This window comes from Mytilus edulis, chromosome 10 (genome assembly GCF_963676685.1).
Source record: "Mytilus edulis chromosome 10, xbMytEdul2.2, whole genome shotgun sequence".
Classification (NCBI taxonomy): Eukaryota; Metazoa; Mollusca; class Bivalvia; order Mytilida; family Mytilidae; genus Mytilus; species Mytilus edulis.
Window position 1 is genome coordinate 39,430,120 of NC_092353.1, and position 15,163 is coordinate 39,445,282.

General features: G+C 30.9%; 2 protein-coding genes across 5 annotated transcripts in view; one reads left to right on the forward strand and one right to left on the reverse strand.

Annotated features, from left to right (window-relative positions):
- Positions 1–161: 161 nt before the first annotated feature.
- LOC139491109 (chromatin assembly factor 1 subunit B-like) lies at positions 162–12,616 on the reverse strand. Of its 3 annotated transcripts, none has more exons than XM_071278480.1 (13): positions 12,523–12,616; positions 11,180–11,302; positions 9,623–9,728; positions 9,150–9,176; positions 8,618–8,729; positions 8,116–8,219; positions 7,339–7,435; positions 6,328–6,600; positions 5,242–5,348; positions 3,797–3,851; positions 3,185–3,310; positions 1,536–1,689; positions 162–525 (listed from the first exon to the last, which is right to left on the reverse strand). In XM_071278480.1, exons 2-13 carry the CDS (start codon positions 11,300–11,302, stop codon positions 229–231), a joined length of 1,581 nt encoding a protein of 526 aa, XP_071134581.1. In that variant the 5' UTR covers positions 12,523–12,616; the 3' UTR covers positions 162–228. The 3 variants fall into 3 exon arrangements, with proteins under 3 accessions (XP_071134581.1, XP_071134582.1, XP_071134580.1); XM_071278481.1 differs by having other exon boundaries at positions 1,548–1,689; positions 12,395–12,588; XM_071278479.1 differs by having other exon boundaries at positions 12,395–12,588.
- A 190-nt stretch (positions 12,617–12,806) lies between these two features.
- LOC139491108 (DNA polymerase theta-like) overlaps positions 12,807–15,163 on the forward strand; it is a 44,637-nt gene continuing 42,280 nt past the window's right edge. Inside the window, exon 1 of one of the 2 annotated variants that reach the window (XM_071278477.1) lies at positions 12,807–12,904. The gene's annotated coding sequence lies outside the window, so the exon portion shown is untranslated. The remainder of the gene's footprint in view (positions 12,905–15,163) is intronic. The other variant, XM_071278478.1, reaches the window with a different exon arrangement.

Below are 15,163 nucleotides of genomic sequence, written 5' to 3' on the forward strand. Positions count from 1 at the left end.
GAATTCACTCAGCCATTGAGAGATCCCTTTGATTTCATGAAAATATGCAATCACAAACAATCATACTGTTAATTACTCAATCCAAATTAAAGCATCAAGCAGAACTGGACTTCAAAAATCAAATTGAATTATAATTTGATTAAGTACTAAATTAAAAATAATAAAAATATACATACATTTTTATTTCATTGATATAAATACATTAAAGTGACATTCTATATGATTTTACTAAGATTTATTTGATGACAATGTTATTAACTGAATACGTCTAGATTTCTGGTTTCCTGATGCTGATTTTATCGTAAGTCCTGTAGATGGAGCTGCAGGGGTTTTCTTATTTGCACTATTTTTGTCTGCCTCTGTTGATTTATTTTTGTCACCATTTTCACTTGCTGGTCTATCTGATTGGTCAGTTTTTGTTCCCTTAGTTACAGGACTTTCAGCCAACTGAACATCATCTGTGCTTGTTTCTAAAACCAGTTTCATATCTTCGCTGTCTGTATCCATGACAACTGGTTCCTCATTCTAAAAAGAGATAAAAAGATATCAGTAACTTTATCAAGACAAAACAAAAAAGTTTAATAATTTCTGAAAAATCAACATTATGTTATACTGTTATATACTTTAATTTTCACTCTAAAACATTGTAATGAATTAAAAGAACTTAGAAATACTACCATTACTTGAGACTTAAATATGTTGTCATATTCTTCATCCTCATTTTGTGTGGACTATAAATCAAGGACTTGACTCTAAACAATTACCTGGACTGACTCAACTGATTAAATAAGGATAACAAAAAGGTTTACTTCTTGAACATTAACACAGCTAAAAAAATCATTGTAATCAGAATGTAATCAAAAAGTAATCAGGATTACAGGGTATTTTGAAAAGTAATTGATTAAATTAAATTACATGTAATCAGATTTTTGGCTGATTAATGATTACAATGATTACTTGAAAAATTGTAATCAATTACAGCTGATTAACGATTACAATTACAATTACCCCAAGTCTGTCTGACTCAAAATCAGGTGTTTGAATAATGCAATATCAACTGTCACATCAGATAGTTTACAGTGTGAACTAAAAATATCTGGAAAACCGCTACCAAATGATGCAGAGAATAAGTGAAAAAATAAAAAGGTCTATAGATACTAATTGATTTAGACTCTTTAAATAAGATTGAGGTTGATACCGGGTGCATATATGTATGATATTTTTTATATTCTCCATTAATGTACTGAGAATTTTGTTTGAGTCATACTGGACTTTAATATCATACCAACATAATAGTATTTTTACTTCATATAGTCTTCATTTCAGAAATGACAACAGGTATCATCTATGATTTGCACTGTTTGGATCATGAGTTCATCATGATGAGGATCAGTTTGTAAAAAATATCAAAATCATAAGTTACTCTTAATTCTGCATTTTCCTTTTGTCTTAAATAGAATCGTACGTTCAGTTTAATCATTAAATAATATAGACATTTAAACACATATTGAGTTTAGAACATAAAAAATAATTACCTTAGAACTTACAGAGGATGCTAAAGGACTACTTGTTTTCTCAACTTCTTCAAGAGGTTCAATATATGGGACACCAAGTTCTTCTTTGTCAAATGTTACTATGGTACAATATCCATCTGTAGAACTCACAATGAGAAACTGTCCATCTTGGGACCTGAAATGGTAAACAAATCATCTGTAGAACTCACAATGAGAAACTGTCCATCTTGCAATCTGAAATTGTAAACAAATCATCTGTAGAACTCACAATGAGAAACTGTCCATCTTGCAATCTGAAATCGTAAACAAATCATCTGTAGAACTTACAATGAGAAACTGTCCATCTGGGGACCTGAAATCGTAAACAAATCATCTGTAGAACTCACAATGAGAAACTGTCCATCTTGCAACCTGAAATCGTAAACAAATCATCTGTAGAACTTACAATGAGAAACTGTCCATCTGGGGACCTGAAATCGTTAACAAATCATCTGTAGAACTTACAATGAAAAACTGTCCATCTGGGGACCTGAAATCGTAAACAAATCATCTGTAGAACTCACAATGAGAAACTGTCCATCTTGCAATCTGAAATTGTAAACAAATCATCTGTAGAACTCACAATGAGAAACTGTCCATCTTGCAATCTGAAATCGTAAACAAATCATCTGTAGAACTTACAATGAGAAACTGTCCATCTGGGGACCTGAAATCGTAAACAAATCATCTGTAGAACTTACAATGAAAAACTGTCCATCTGGGGACCTGAAATCGTAAACAAATCATCTGTAGAACTTACAATGAGAAACTGTCCATCTGGGGACCTGAAATCGTAAACAAATCATCTGTAGAACTCATAATGAGAAACTGTCCATCTTGCGACCTGAAATCGTAAACAAATCATCTGTAGAACTTACAATGAGAAACTGTCCATCTGGGGACCTGAAATCGTAAACAAATCATCTGTAGAACTTACAATGAAAAACTGTCCATCTGGGGACCTGAAATCGTAAACAAATCATCTGTAGAACTCAAAATGAGAAACTGTCCATCTTGCAACCTGAAATCGTAAACAAATCATCTTCAGAAATTAGGAGCTGTTCATCTGACTGCCTTTAATTTTGCAAAATTAACCTCTCAGGCTACCCACAAGGCAATATCAGGATTTCCCTCTGAACAATACTGAAGGACTGCAAGCAAAGCTCCTAAAATAAACCATAAGTCCCAAAATATCCATTGGTTTGAGTGGGGTTGTATCTCTTCCTATATAAAGGTACTGTAAATTCAGAAATTACTATGTGCATTTTTTTATTGTGATTTTGTCATTCTAAACTAAAATGCGATTTTTATTTTTGAGATATTGAGAAAAATGAGACTTTAAATTAATGTAATTATAATCCATATGCAATATTTACCATTATTTCTGAATACACACAGAAGTGCTGCTGGTATGGGTTTCTCTTTTGGAATGTCAAATATATCAATGTGGTGTTATTTCACAGAAGTAATTTACCAATGGGTAGACATTTATGTGTCGATTGGTCTTCTTCTTAAGATATGTCTGTCAAAATTGTGTTCTAATCTATTTATCAAATGATACATACAATTCTGAAAAGTTTCTATAAATTCTAATGAGAAGCTTCAAGGATACAAATATTAAACTATCTTACCATGCTAAATCACTAATTTGATGATAGTGTATATTAGTCACATGAGCAAATGGCATCTGTTGTTGTGTATCATAGAACAATACTGAGTCTTCTGTTCCTACAGCAAACACTGTTCTGTATGGTAAACTGTCAATAAAAAACACATATTGATTCCAGAAACTGAAAATGAGACAACAACAACTTAATTGACTTCTCCATAAACAACTCTTGTCATATTCCAGATATAGTTGAAACATAAGTAGCTTAACTCAGAGACAAAAGGTATAGAATTCTTGTGTTCACATTTTACCACATGGGACCTATAGCTGACTATGCGGTATGGGCTTTGCTCATTGTTGAAGGCCGTAAGGTGACCTATAGTTGTTAATGTCTGTGTCATTTTGGTCTTTTGTGGATAGTTGTCTCATTGGCAATCATACCACATCTTCTTTTTTATATATCATTGAACATCTAATTTAGTTCTTATGTTAGATATACTTGATCTTGACATCCCTGTATATGATACTTATTTCTAAGAACTTTATTTACAAAGGCATTATTTTCCCTTAAATTACTGCATTTATATTGTTTTAAACATCCTAGATTTGAAAAATATTAACACCTCATACTTACCTAAACATTGTTAAATATTTCTCCCATTCCTTCAAATTATTATTGTTGGTCTGATCTGAAAGAGAAATCATTGAATTAGAAACTGACTTCAAACAATAAGCACCTGAAAAATTAAAAAGAATATTACTGATTACCTACAAATATTTGCTTAAAGAGGTAGGAAAAAGGATCTGCAGTACTTTAAACCTTCTGTATTTGGTTCTAGCTGAATTTGAAAGATATCACTCAAATGTCATTTACTTATTTTTATTTTCCCATAATTGTCCTAAAATATTGGCACTCAAATGTCCTGTACTGTGACATTCAAATGTCCTTTTTTATGGCTGAAATGGTCTGCCATTTCTTTCAAATGTCCATTGACACATTTTAGTATACTCATGTATATGTGAATAAACAAATATATGGGGTATGTGTCTATGTGACAGAATTTCAAATCATGTGTGGTCGTTTTCATGGAAAAATCTGTATTCCATCATCAAACAGAAGCTAAAACTGCTAGTAAATGATTCTAGAACACTTCATGATTGTTAAAAAAAGTCTAAATCACACAAAAACTTTTTAAAAACTTGTGTGTTCGAACAGGAAGTTTGAATAGCATGTGTAAAAGAAGAAGAAAAACAATGAGAGTCAAAACCCCTACATAATAGATAACACTATAATTCATCTTTGAAAGTAACACAGTTTCTTCCTTATGAAAAACAGTGTTAAATATATCTATCACATTAATGTTTGAAGGGTTTTAAGCTAATACAACACATATTAGTGAGTATGAAACACCAAAACAGAACAAATTATAACCGATTATGCTTTTTTCTAGTTTACACATCGTAAGCTGGTTTACAGTTGTCTTTTTTACTTATTGTACCGTTTCATTCAAGTAGATTAAGCAATGCATTCAAAAGAAACCAGAAATTTGTAATGAATTGTTTAATTTTTAAATTTATCAGTATTAATTTGATATTGAATAAAAATAACTTATTAATATGGATTAGGCAAAATTAAGTTTGAAAATTATAAGAGCCCCCTCTACAATATCGATAACAAACAGGGCAGACAGTAAACAAACCACCTTGCAAAACTGATTTTTTTTCTCTTATTTCTTGCTTGCTTATTGTACTCTACAGTCTGCACACCTCTCTGGCAAGTAAACTTTGGAAAATAAAACAGATAATACAAGCCTTTTATTGGTAATAGAGGGTTGATGATTACAAACTGCTACTTCTGATTTTATCTATCATAGGTTCCTTTTATGTTTTACATTACTTTATTGCAAAAGAGGTAAATTCTGCATTTTTGTTAAGCTTTTTTAGTTTTCAATCATCAATTTTACTGATTACATCGCTGAGAAAAAAATTCTCAGCTGAGAATATTCTCAATACCCCTCTATTACTTCAAAAGTCATTATCTATCTACAAACTACAGAAGAGAAATCTACACATGAATACCTTCTGATCCAGATTCTTGTCGACTTATCTTTTTCAACTCAAATTTCTGCGGACAACACCGCACACATACAGTTACTTTATTTGGACTAGGTAAATATACAGAAGGCCTGAAAGAAAACAAATACATTCATGTCAGTATGTTGAACTTCTATTGCCTTGATTCTGTGATGCTGGTTTAAATTTGAGGGCCCTATATTAATGTATAACAAAAAGAATTTTGTGAACAACTTAAAGAGCAATCCTTTTTAGAAAACTATCAAGCTTGTCTTCCTTAGCAATCTTCCACAAAAACTTCTTTCATAATTAAACTATTCATACTAATGCACTGATATGTATGTGCAATTTAAAATGAATAAAATTTTATTTCCAACAACAGGAATTTTTGTGAAAATTGAAGAGTGAATGAAATATTAAAACCTGAATTGCATAATCTACATATATAATTTCTTCAATTTAACCTTATCAAATAATTTTTTGGAAATACATACCATATCTGTCAACCTGTGACGATGAAAATGCAGGTCATGACCTGCATTGAAGAATCAAATCTAGGTCATAACGCGTACGAACTTTTTCGAGCTGAATTTCAGTATTTATGGTACATTTTCTTATAATGTATATCAAAGATACCAAAATATAAGGAATAATTTTGAATGGTGACAATAAGGGGAAGTAACTCTAGTTCAATTTGTAAACCAATGGTGCAATTTATTTACGACCTAAAGCTAAGGTAATTGGTGTTAATTAACAGTGTGTTTGACACCAAAGCTGTCAAGTGAAGCCATGCACTTAATGGGTCACTTAATTTGACAGTTCATATAGCTAGATGAACTTCCTGTTCATGGAAGAATTACGAATTTGCCTGTATTTCAAAGGAATATTACTTATGAAATCAATCTCAAGGCTAAGAAATACGAGTGAAATCGGGTCATTTTCGGAATTCCCAGGTTATTTCAATGACCCAGCGGGTGTTCCGGGTGATCCCTCAGAATTGTGAAAATCTTGGGTCACACACGCAGAATACGTGTCAGTTGACAGGTATGACATACAACATTTACAGAATTTCTATAGATTGTCTATACTTACTTGGTAAGCAATTGTCGGGAAAACATATATGTAGAATTAATCAATTTGTCACCACATTCAATGCATCCAGCTGGAACAATGAGAATTTCTCCATCTTGTGTGAAAGTCAAACGACGAAAGAATGATCTCATTGTATCATCATGGAACATTTTGAAAGATTTTGGCTTAATTTCTGATGGGCTATCTGATGATTGTGTTGCTGGCTGAGGTAACGACATCTTTGAAACAGTATGTAAACACTTATCATTACTAAGATTAAAAATTCTCAAAGACCTGGAAAAAACAAGAAGATGAACCATTAACCTGCTTTTGGTGTATTTATTATCTATTTCAATAGGAAAAAATAACAATCTTTTGTTGGAGTTTTGAATAACAGAGATTTCGTAACTTTTTCAAATTAAAAATTTCATTCCTAAGTTTAATCAATTCCAGTATAATTGTGGTTTGGGATCAATTCTGGATCCAAGGGATAGAGACATCTATATTAAAGAATTAAAGTGTAGATGTTTTTAACTGCTTTAAATTCTTTAATGGCAATTTAGGACATCCCCCTTTAGCAGTTTAGATTGCCAAATTATTTTATTATACCATGTTTTTCACTATTAAATTATGATTTTTTTAGCATAAAATTGTCAATTTTTGTTTTTACTGTATTAGTATATAATCCATTTTAATGAATGATGCCTCAATCTCCCTTTCAGAAATCCTGGATAGTGTTGATTGAAGACATTAGACCAAACTTGTATGAAGAATTAATTATTTTTAGAATTACCCAATAAAAACTGACATATATATAAGACACTATATCCCCCTTCCATTATATATTTTGGAAGTCTTCAAACTATCCTGGTTGAACATTCCTGAAATAAGAACTAATTTTGATGGTCGCTTGAGTTTTTTTAGTGGTAGCTTTCAGCTGTTTTCTGCTTTGGTCGGGTTGCTGCCTCTTTAACACATACCCTATATCCATTCTCAATTTTATTCTGCATGATTTCTTTACTTTTACCTTACCTATCTGTACTTAGTGTAGCGACAAATTCATTTGAAGGATCAAATGCTACTCCTTGTACAAAACTTTTATGATCATTAAACAATGCCACCTTTTCACCTAGAAGTAAATAATTTAAAATAACTATTTTTAAAGCTTTCAAGGAAAGAATTGTGAATGTGGAAATTGGAGACATGGAAGTTTCGGAAAGAAATTTTCTATATTTTTAAAACAACTATTACAATGCAAACAAATCAACTAAAGATAGATGGAACAAGAAAAAGTATCTTTCAACCCTTAACATTCATCTCTTTTGGGAATTAGTTTTTTCTTCTTCAGTGTGCTTTGAAAACCATGCGTGTGGTATAATAAACTTACAGTGTTTAGTAATTTCAAGTTGAGCAAACTGCGTTTTTCTTCTTCAATAAATGAACATATGCAGAAATTGTCAAAAAATGTAAAATCATTTCAATACTTTCTCTTATAACATTTTAAGTTTAACATTTACACAATCTATGTGAATTATTAGGCATAATAAAAAGTATTTGTTTTTTCTGTATCCATACCTACCCTTATTTTTATCCACATACCCTGTTTTTTTTAAACATTTTTTTTAAACATTTTTTTTAAACAATTTTTTATAAAGCACTGATAAAGTCATAATATTGCTCCCATACTCGATGTACAAAAAATATTATAAATAAAATAAAAATCCTAACTACCTACCCTAATGTTTACCAGCATGTAAAAGTAAACACACATACTTTTTTGTTTTGCCTTAGCAATGGATTTCGACTTACCTTTCACTATGTCCCAAACTATAGCTGTATTATCAACAGAACCAGAGATCATTCTTTTCCCATCGGCTGACCAGCACAAATCATAAACATCTTCTAAGTGACCCCTGAAATAAAAAACACATAGATACAACTTTCAATGTTCTGACAGATATGCTAGATAATCTGCTTAGAGTAGAAATGTTATAATATGGAAACTATGGCAAAATTCAGATACCAAAACTAAATTTGACCTTTACACCGAAATCTTTCCTTTTTTTAATTTCTGCCTCTAGCCTTAAAATAAAACAAAAGTTAAAATATTTTTTTCACTTGATTTAGGTCAATCTTATTACAAACTTGCCTGAATAATCCAAAAGAAATAAGTTTTGTAGCCTATTTAAATATCAAAACACATTATTTCTTTAACATTTTTTCTAATAGTCAATAAATCTTTGAGGGTGGTTGGTCAGGAGGCAGGAAGTATATATTTTGACCTTATCTGTCTTACAAATTGTTTTAATACCTTAACATTTTGAATGGTGTCCAATTCTCTTTGTTATCTTCTTCATCTTCATTAAAAATATTATTTTGTGGCACAGGGACGTCGCTTAACTTCCAAAACACAATTACACTGTCTGAAAAATAATGATTAAATTATGTTAACTGGCATTTTCAAAGTATCAACCTGTTTGAATTGTTTTAACACCCAGGCTCTGTGTTGATAGCCATACTTTGACATATAATTGTTAACTTTGATACATTGTTACTTGGATGGAGAGTTTGTCTCATTGGCACTCATACCACATCTTCTTATTTATTTATATAAAATTAAGAAGATAGGACACAGTGGATGACTAAAATAGTTTGGATAATGAATATAAATACAATTTAGTATACTAGTTTCTTAAATGACAATATTTCAGTGAAATCTACATTTATTTGCTATGGAACTACGGAATCAATGAGATTTGGAATATTTTGTTTACTTTTCTTTAGAGAACTCTCAAATGTAATGTAATAACAGTTGAATATGTAATATGTTAACATCTACCTACCATCTCCTGCTGTGGCCAGCACTTCTCCTGTAACAGAACAAGCTAATATTACCTAATGAGCATACTTATTAAGTATATATTATATCAAAATTTACATATTCATGATATTTGTGACAGACTCCAAAGCCTGTAATTGAAGATATGTAAGTTGGGATTTTAACAATATAATAGAAAATTATAGAAATATAGTAAAAACTCGTTTGAATAAATTTCATAATAGAGACTCTTGAAACGTTTCGTAACACCATATGAGTTCATATCTATGAACTGAAAAATATTGAAAAATATCAAATCTTAAATCTGCATCATTTGTATTTAAATAATACCACATTCTTTGATATTTAAGTTATTTTACTGTTTTATTTCATATAACATATAAATACTAGGTACATTTTGTTATAATATGATATTTATTTCTGACTAACTTTTTCTCAAAACAGAAAACATAGCCAGAAAAGATGTATAAGTCTTACCATCCGGGGAAAATCTGCAGACATTGACAGATTTTGTGTGTCTTTTCAAGTTAGATATAAATTCGACTGTCCCTTTACCATCACCACCAACTTTGATTTCCCATATCTGTTTAAAAAAAGAATTGAAGATGAACCAAGAATGCATCTGTTGTCTCATAAAGAATACTCATAATTAAAAATTTATAAGTCTCGCCTACTTTTGCTGTTAATCACACACTCATCAAAAATGATGAAAAAAACCAATAAAATTATTCCTCTCGATACTATCTTTTGATTGTGAGAAGCTTCTGTCCAAGTTTGGTAAAAATCCAGGCTAGTTTCAGAATCTTAAAAATGTTTTAAATACTTTAACTGCAGACTGTATGTAATGTTAACTGGAAGAAAAACTAAGTCCATTTATAAGTAAAATACGGGAAAAAATGGAATTTTATTTTCACAAAATTTACTTCTGGATACTATCTCCTGATCATAAACAAGCTTCTGGCCAAGTTTCTTACAATTCCAGGATAGTTTAAGAAAGTTATTAAAATTTTAAAAACTTTAACCACAGAGTGAATGTAATGTTTCCTGGCAGAAAAAACTCAGTCCATTTATAAGTAAAATACGGAAAAAATGGATTTTTTTTTTACAAAATTTACTTCTGGATACTATTTCCTGATCATAAACAAGCTTCTGGCCAAGTTTTGTACATTTCCAGGATAGTTTAAGAAAGTTATTAAAATTTCAAAAACTTTAACCACAGAGTGAATATTTGTGGACGCCGCCGACGGAATGTAGGATCGCTATGTCTCGCTTTTTCGACTAAAGTCGAAGGCTCGACAAAAACCAGAGTAGGTGTCTTACAGACCCCAAACACACAGAAGCACTATTACTTATCACAGACAAAATTGCATGTATACAAAGTTCCTATATGTGTTTAACGCATGTTTGGTAGAAATGAAAACAAAATCATAATGTTTTCAAATTTTAGCAGTTATCTATTATTATTTATTATTTACTTTATTATTTACAGTATTTATATAGTGCATTATCTAATTAAAATTACCCTAAGCGCTTAACATAAAACAATCAATGCAGTTATCTACCGGTACATAATAAAACCTGAGTAAAAAAGAAACGGATAACATGCATACATGTATATGGTTAATAGGTACAATATTTCATGTGGAATCACAATGATGGCAGAGAAATACAATATTTAAACATGATTATTGCTGTGTGTTTGTTTTTTCTACATTGGCCAAGAGTTTTAGGGGAGGGTTGAGATCTAAAAAAAAAGTTTAACCCTGCCATATTTTCGCGCTGTCCCAAGTCAGCAGCCTTCAGCCTTTGATAGTCTTTTATGATTTTTAATTTTAGTTTCTTTATTTAGTTTGACTTCTATTATCACCATGATTACTGAACTAGTACACACTTTAGTTAGGGACCAGCTGAAGTATTGAAGACCCATTGGTGGACTTCGACTGTTTTTTTCTGATTGGTCGAGTTGTTGTCTCTGTGATACATTCCTCATTTCTTAATTCTTTTTAAATTTGCTGGTCATTTTCTTATACTTACACGTATAAACTTGTCTACACCTGTTGTAGCAATTCTTTTGACTTTTCTGTTACCAGGTTGGAAATCTACACTATATATTGGATCTCTTTCATGCCAAGATATTTCTGGAGTTGTTACTTTCATCTGAAATAAAACAATTTAACTTGCTTTATTTAATTATTTTTTCTATAAAGAATACTTATTTTATACATGTTATATAAAATGTGTTTCCATTGCCACTTTAATAAATTATTAGGATAATAGCATTAACATTTTTAACTCTTCTGTTTCTGTATCGTATCTTTATTAACTATGACACAATGGTGAATTCAGCTCCAATTATAATTAGGTAGTGTCTAGTCCAGTGGATACATATATGTTCCTGCTATCAATGACGATTTCATGGCAAAATCGGGAAGGAAATTTCTGTCTGGGAAAAATGGCTTCATCATTGTGACGTTGTAGGTAATAGTCACAGCAAACAATTAAGATAGTCTCTAAAGATGTCACATTTATTTGATCTAGATTATAATTTGCATGAATGACGACAAGATGCCTTATGAAAAATCCTGATAGAAATGAAAAGATGCAGATGAAGCAGTTTTAGTACCATTCATTTAAAGGTATAGACCCGAATTGGAACTTCTACCATTATCGCAATATCTTCATGAAGAATAACAGTAAAAATTCTTGCCAAATGACATCAAAGGTATTATTTCCTGCATGACAATAAACCTTACACTTTGTTTTAGACGATATAAACAAGCCACTGACTTTGAGGAATCACGTTAATTTTAATCCAAAAATAACGGCAACAAAAATAATGTCAGACCTCTGACTAATTTATACCCCTTATCGTTATTACTGGTTGACCCGAGAATCTGTACTGCTTGAACTTTTGACGTCATACAACAATCACTTTTCCATTGTGGCCTCAGATGTGTTGTATTATGACGTTAAAATTTTACGGGAGCCTTTTTGATGTCCAGTAATGTCGGACAAATACAGATAAGGATGTAAGGTGTATCACGACATGCATGATTAGGATATTTTGACATATCACAAAAAATATAAACCAATTTTACGCAAATGGCAGCCCAAGATGACCCTGACACCTCATATATAGAACATAATTCCTACCCTTATGAATGATTCTTTTAGCAGCATATTAAATTTAAACAAAAATTATTGAAATAACCATAAATTATTTTTGTTGACTTGGGGTAGTATACTTACTGTGTTATATTAGATTGTTTCAATATTTTTGTAGCCCTTTCAGAGTTTTGACATTTTGTTCTTAATAATTAAGTTAATTCTAAGTGTTCTAGTGTATTGAAATTTTCCTATGGTCTCTGTAATGGCACCTTCTTGTGTTTTTATTTACTTCTTTGTGGTATACATCTTTATAAATTTGGCGGTAGTTTGGTCTTAATCAATTTAGCGCTTGATATCCGTTTCTAATAAAAATCAACAGTATTGCGGTATAAGATTATAATGGGTAAATCTTAATCGAATTGAGTACAGGTTGTTAAATTGCATTGACCAGAGGTAATAGATTGCCAAAAAACATGAAAATATCAACCGTTATATTGCTATATTAATTCCGGAATCGCGTGTCCGCACTTGACCCGAAGTTTAGAAATCAAGCATAATTTTGACTTTGATAAAAGCGGAAATTTCGAAAGACTTTTGAAGTAAACAAAGTTTTCAGGCTACAAAAATTTAAACAAGCGTTAGTTAACATTGGTAATTTTTAATATCCCTTAATTCTACATTTACTCGAAACTTACTTTTTAAAGAAAAAGTTCACTTATACCTGTTTTTTTTCTCTCCATAGAAATTAAAATAATATTAACCAAATTATCGACTGCTAAAACTGTCAAATTGGCATCGGATTAGGCAATTCAGAACCGAGTCAGATGGGGACCTGGTTAATATGTCACCTGGGAGGTATCAGGTCTGTTCGCGCCCAATATACTTTGCACCCTTAAGGTACGCACCTCACATGTTTGCACCCGACACGTTTGCGCCCAATTTGTATTAGAATTTCAGTTGAATTATTAGATATTTTTTTATATATATATACATACCAAATAATTTAATTTTTTTATCTTTTAACATGCTTTGATGTAACTTAATGTTTAAAGTATATATGGCAATAAATATTAGAAGGGGGTCTCATTGGGGGTTCTGATCCCGGATCCGTTTACTGTTTTGCCTCAGATTCCCGTATCCCGCTTACACTACATGTACATGTATGTACGTAAGTAATTCTATATTTTTGTAATTTCCTGTGTCCTGCTAGACTTCATTTCGCGTTTTCATGGCACAATAATTTGACTTTCATGTGTCACGCTTACAAAAAAATCGGCAATCCTGTGTCCCACTTAGACCCCAATGAGACCCACTTTTAATGTAAATAACTGCATATGTTTCAGTCCGGAATCTACTTCGTCAAAATTATCTCCACATTACGTCAGTTTATTTTTATAACCGTAGAAATGGAAGCCATTGTAGGGATGACGCGCTTCGAATTTAGCTCTTGAAAACCGACAAAGTTATCCTCATAGCACCATTACGATCCTTATATATGTCAGTTGTATTATTAAAGGCAAATGTATCTACCAGATGACTAGCTAATGAGCATCAGTTAATGTTCTTGTATGCATTGAGTCAACTTAAAACTATTGTCTTATTGGTTCTCAGGTGGTATTTTCGAAAAATTCATAAATATTTAAAAAATTCTAATTAAATATTTCGTGGAAGGGCCGACTAAAAAAATTCAGTGGTTGTAGACTATAACCCCTAATTATTACAAACAAAAAATGAAGTGTTTTCGAAGATATGCATTTTTGTCATCCAACTTAAAAGTTGGTCGTCAAGTACTTTTAGTAAAAATAAGCTTTTAAATCACACCTACTCTGTTTTTGTGATTCATTAGAAAGGTATTACACTATTTAACCTTTTAGTACTGTGAATTTTTAATGTTATAAAGTCAACCTGTAGCCTTTATATATATAAAAATTCGTAAGGGTTCAACAGAACCCGGTGTCTTGCCTACTTTTTCTGTTAATCGCAGACTCAACAAAAATGAGGAAAAACATCAATAAAAATTTCCCTCACGATACTGTCTTTTGATTGAAAGAAGCTTCCAAGTTTGGTAAAAAAATCCAGGATAGTTTATAAATCTAATAAATGTTTTATAAACTTTAACTGCAGACTGTATGTAATGTTAACTGGAAGAAAAACTAAGTCCATTTATAAGTAAAATACGGAAAAAGTGATTTTTTTTTTTTACAAAATTTACTTCTGAATAATATCTTATGATCAGAAATAAGCTTTTGTCTAAGTTTGGTAGAAATCCAGGATAGTTTCAGAACATTATAAAAATTTTAAAAACTTAAACCACAGAGTGAATGTTTTGTTTCTGGCAAAAAAACTAAGTCCATTTATAAGTAAAATACGGAAAAGTGGAAATTTATTTTTACAAAATTTTCTTCTTGATACTATCTTATGATCATAAACAAGCTTCTGTCCAAGTTTGGTACAAATCAAGGATAGTTTATGAAAGTTATTAAAATTTTAAAAACTTTAACCACAGAGTGAATGTAATGTTTCCTCGCAGAAAAACTAAGTCCATTTATAAGTAAAATACGGAAAAGTGGAAATTTATTTTCACAACATTTCCTTCTTGATACTATCTTATGATCATAAACAAGCTTCTGTTCTAGTTTGGTACATATCAAGGATAGTTTATGAAAGTTATTAAAATTTTAAAAACTTTAACCACAGAGTGAATGTAATGTTTCCTCGCAGAAAAACTAAGTCCATTTATAAAAATGTATAAGTAAAATACGGAAAAAATGGAATTTTATTTTTACAAAATTTACTTCTGGATACTTTCTTATGATCATAAACAAGCTTCTGTCTAAGTTTGGTAGAAATTCAGTATAGTTTAAGAAAGTTATTAAAATTTCAAAAACTTTAACCACAGAGTGAATATTT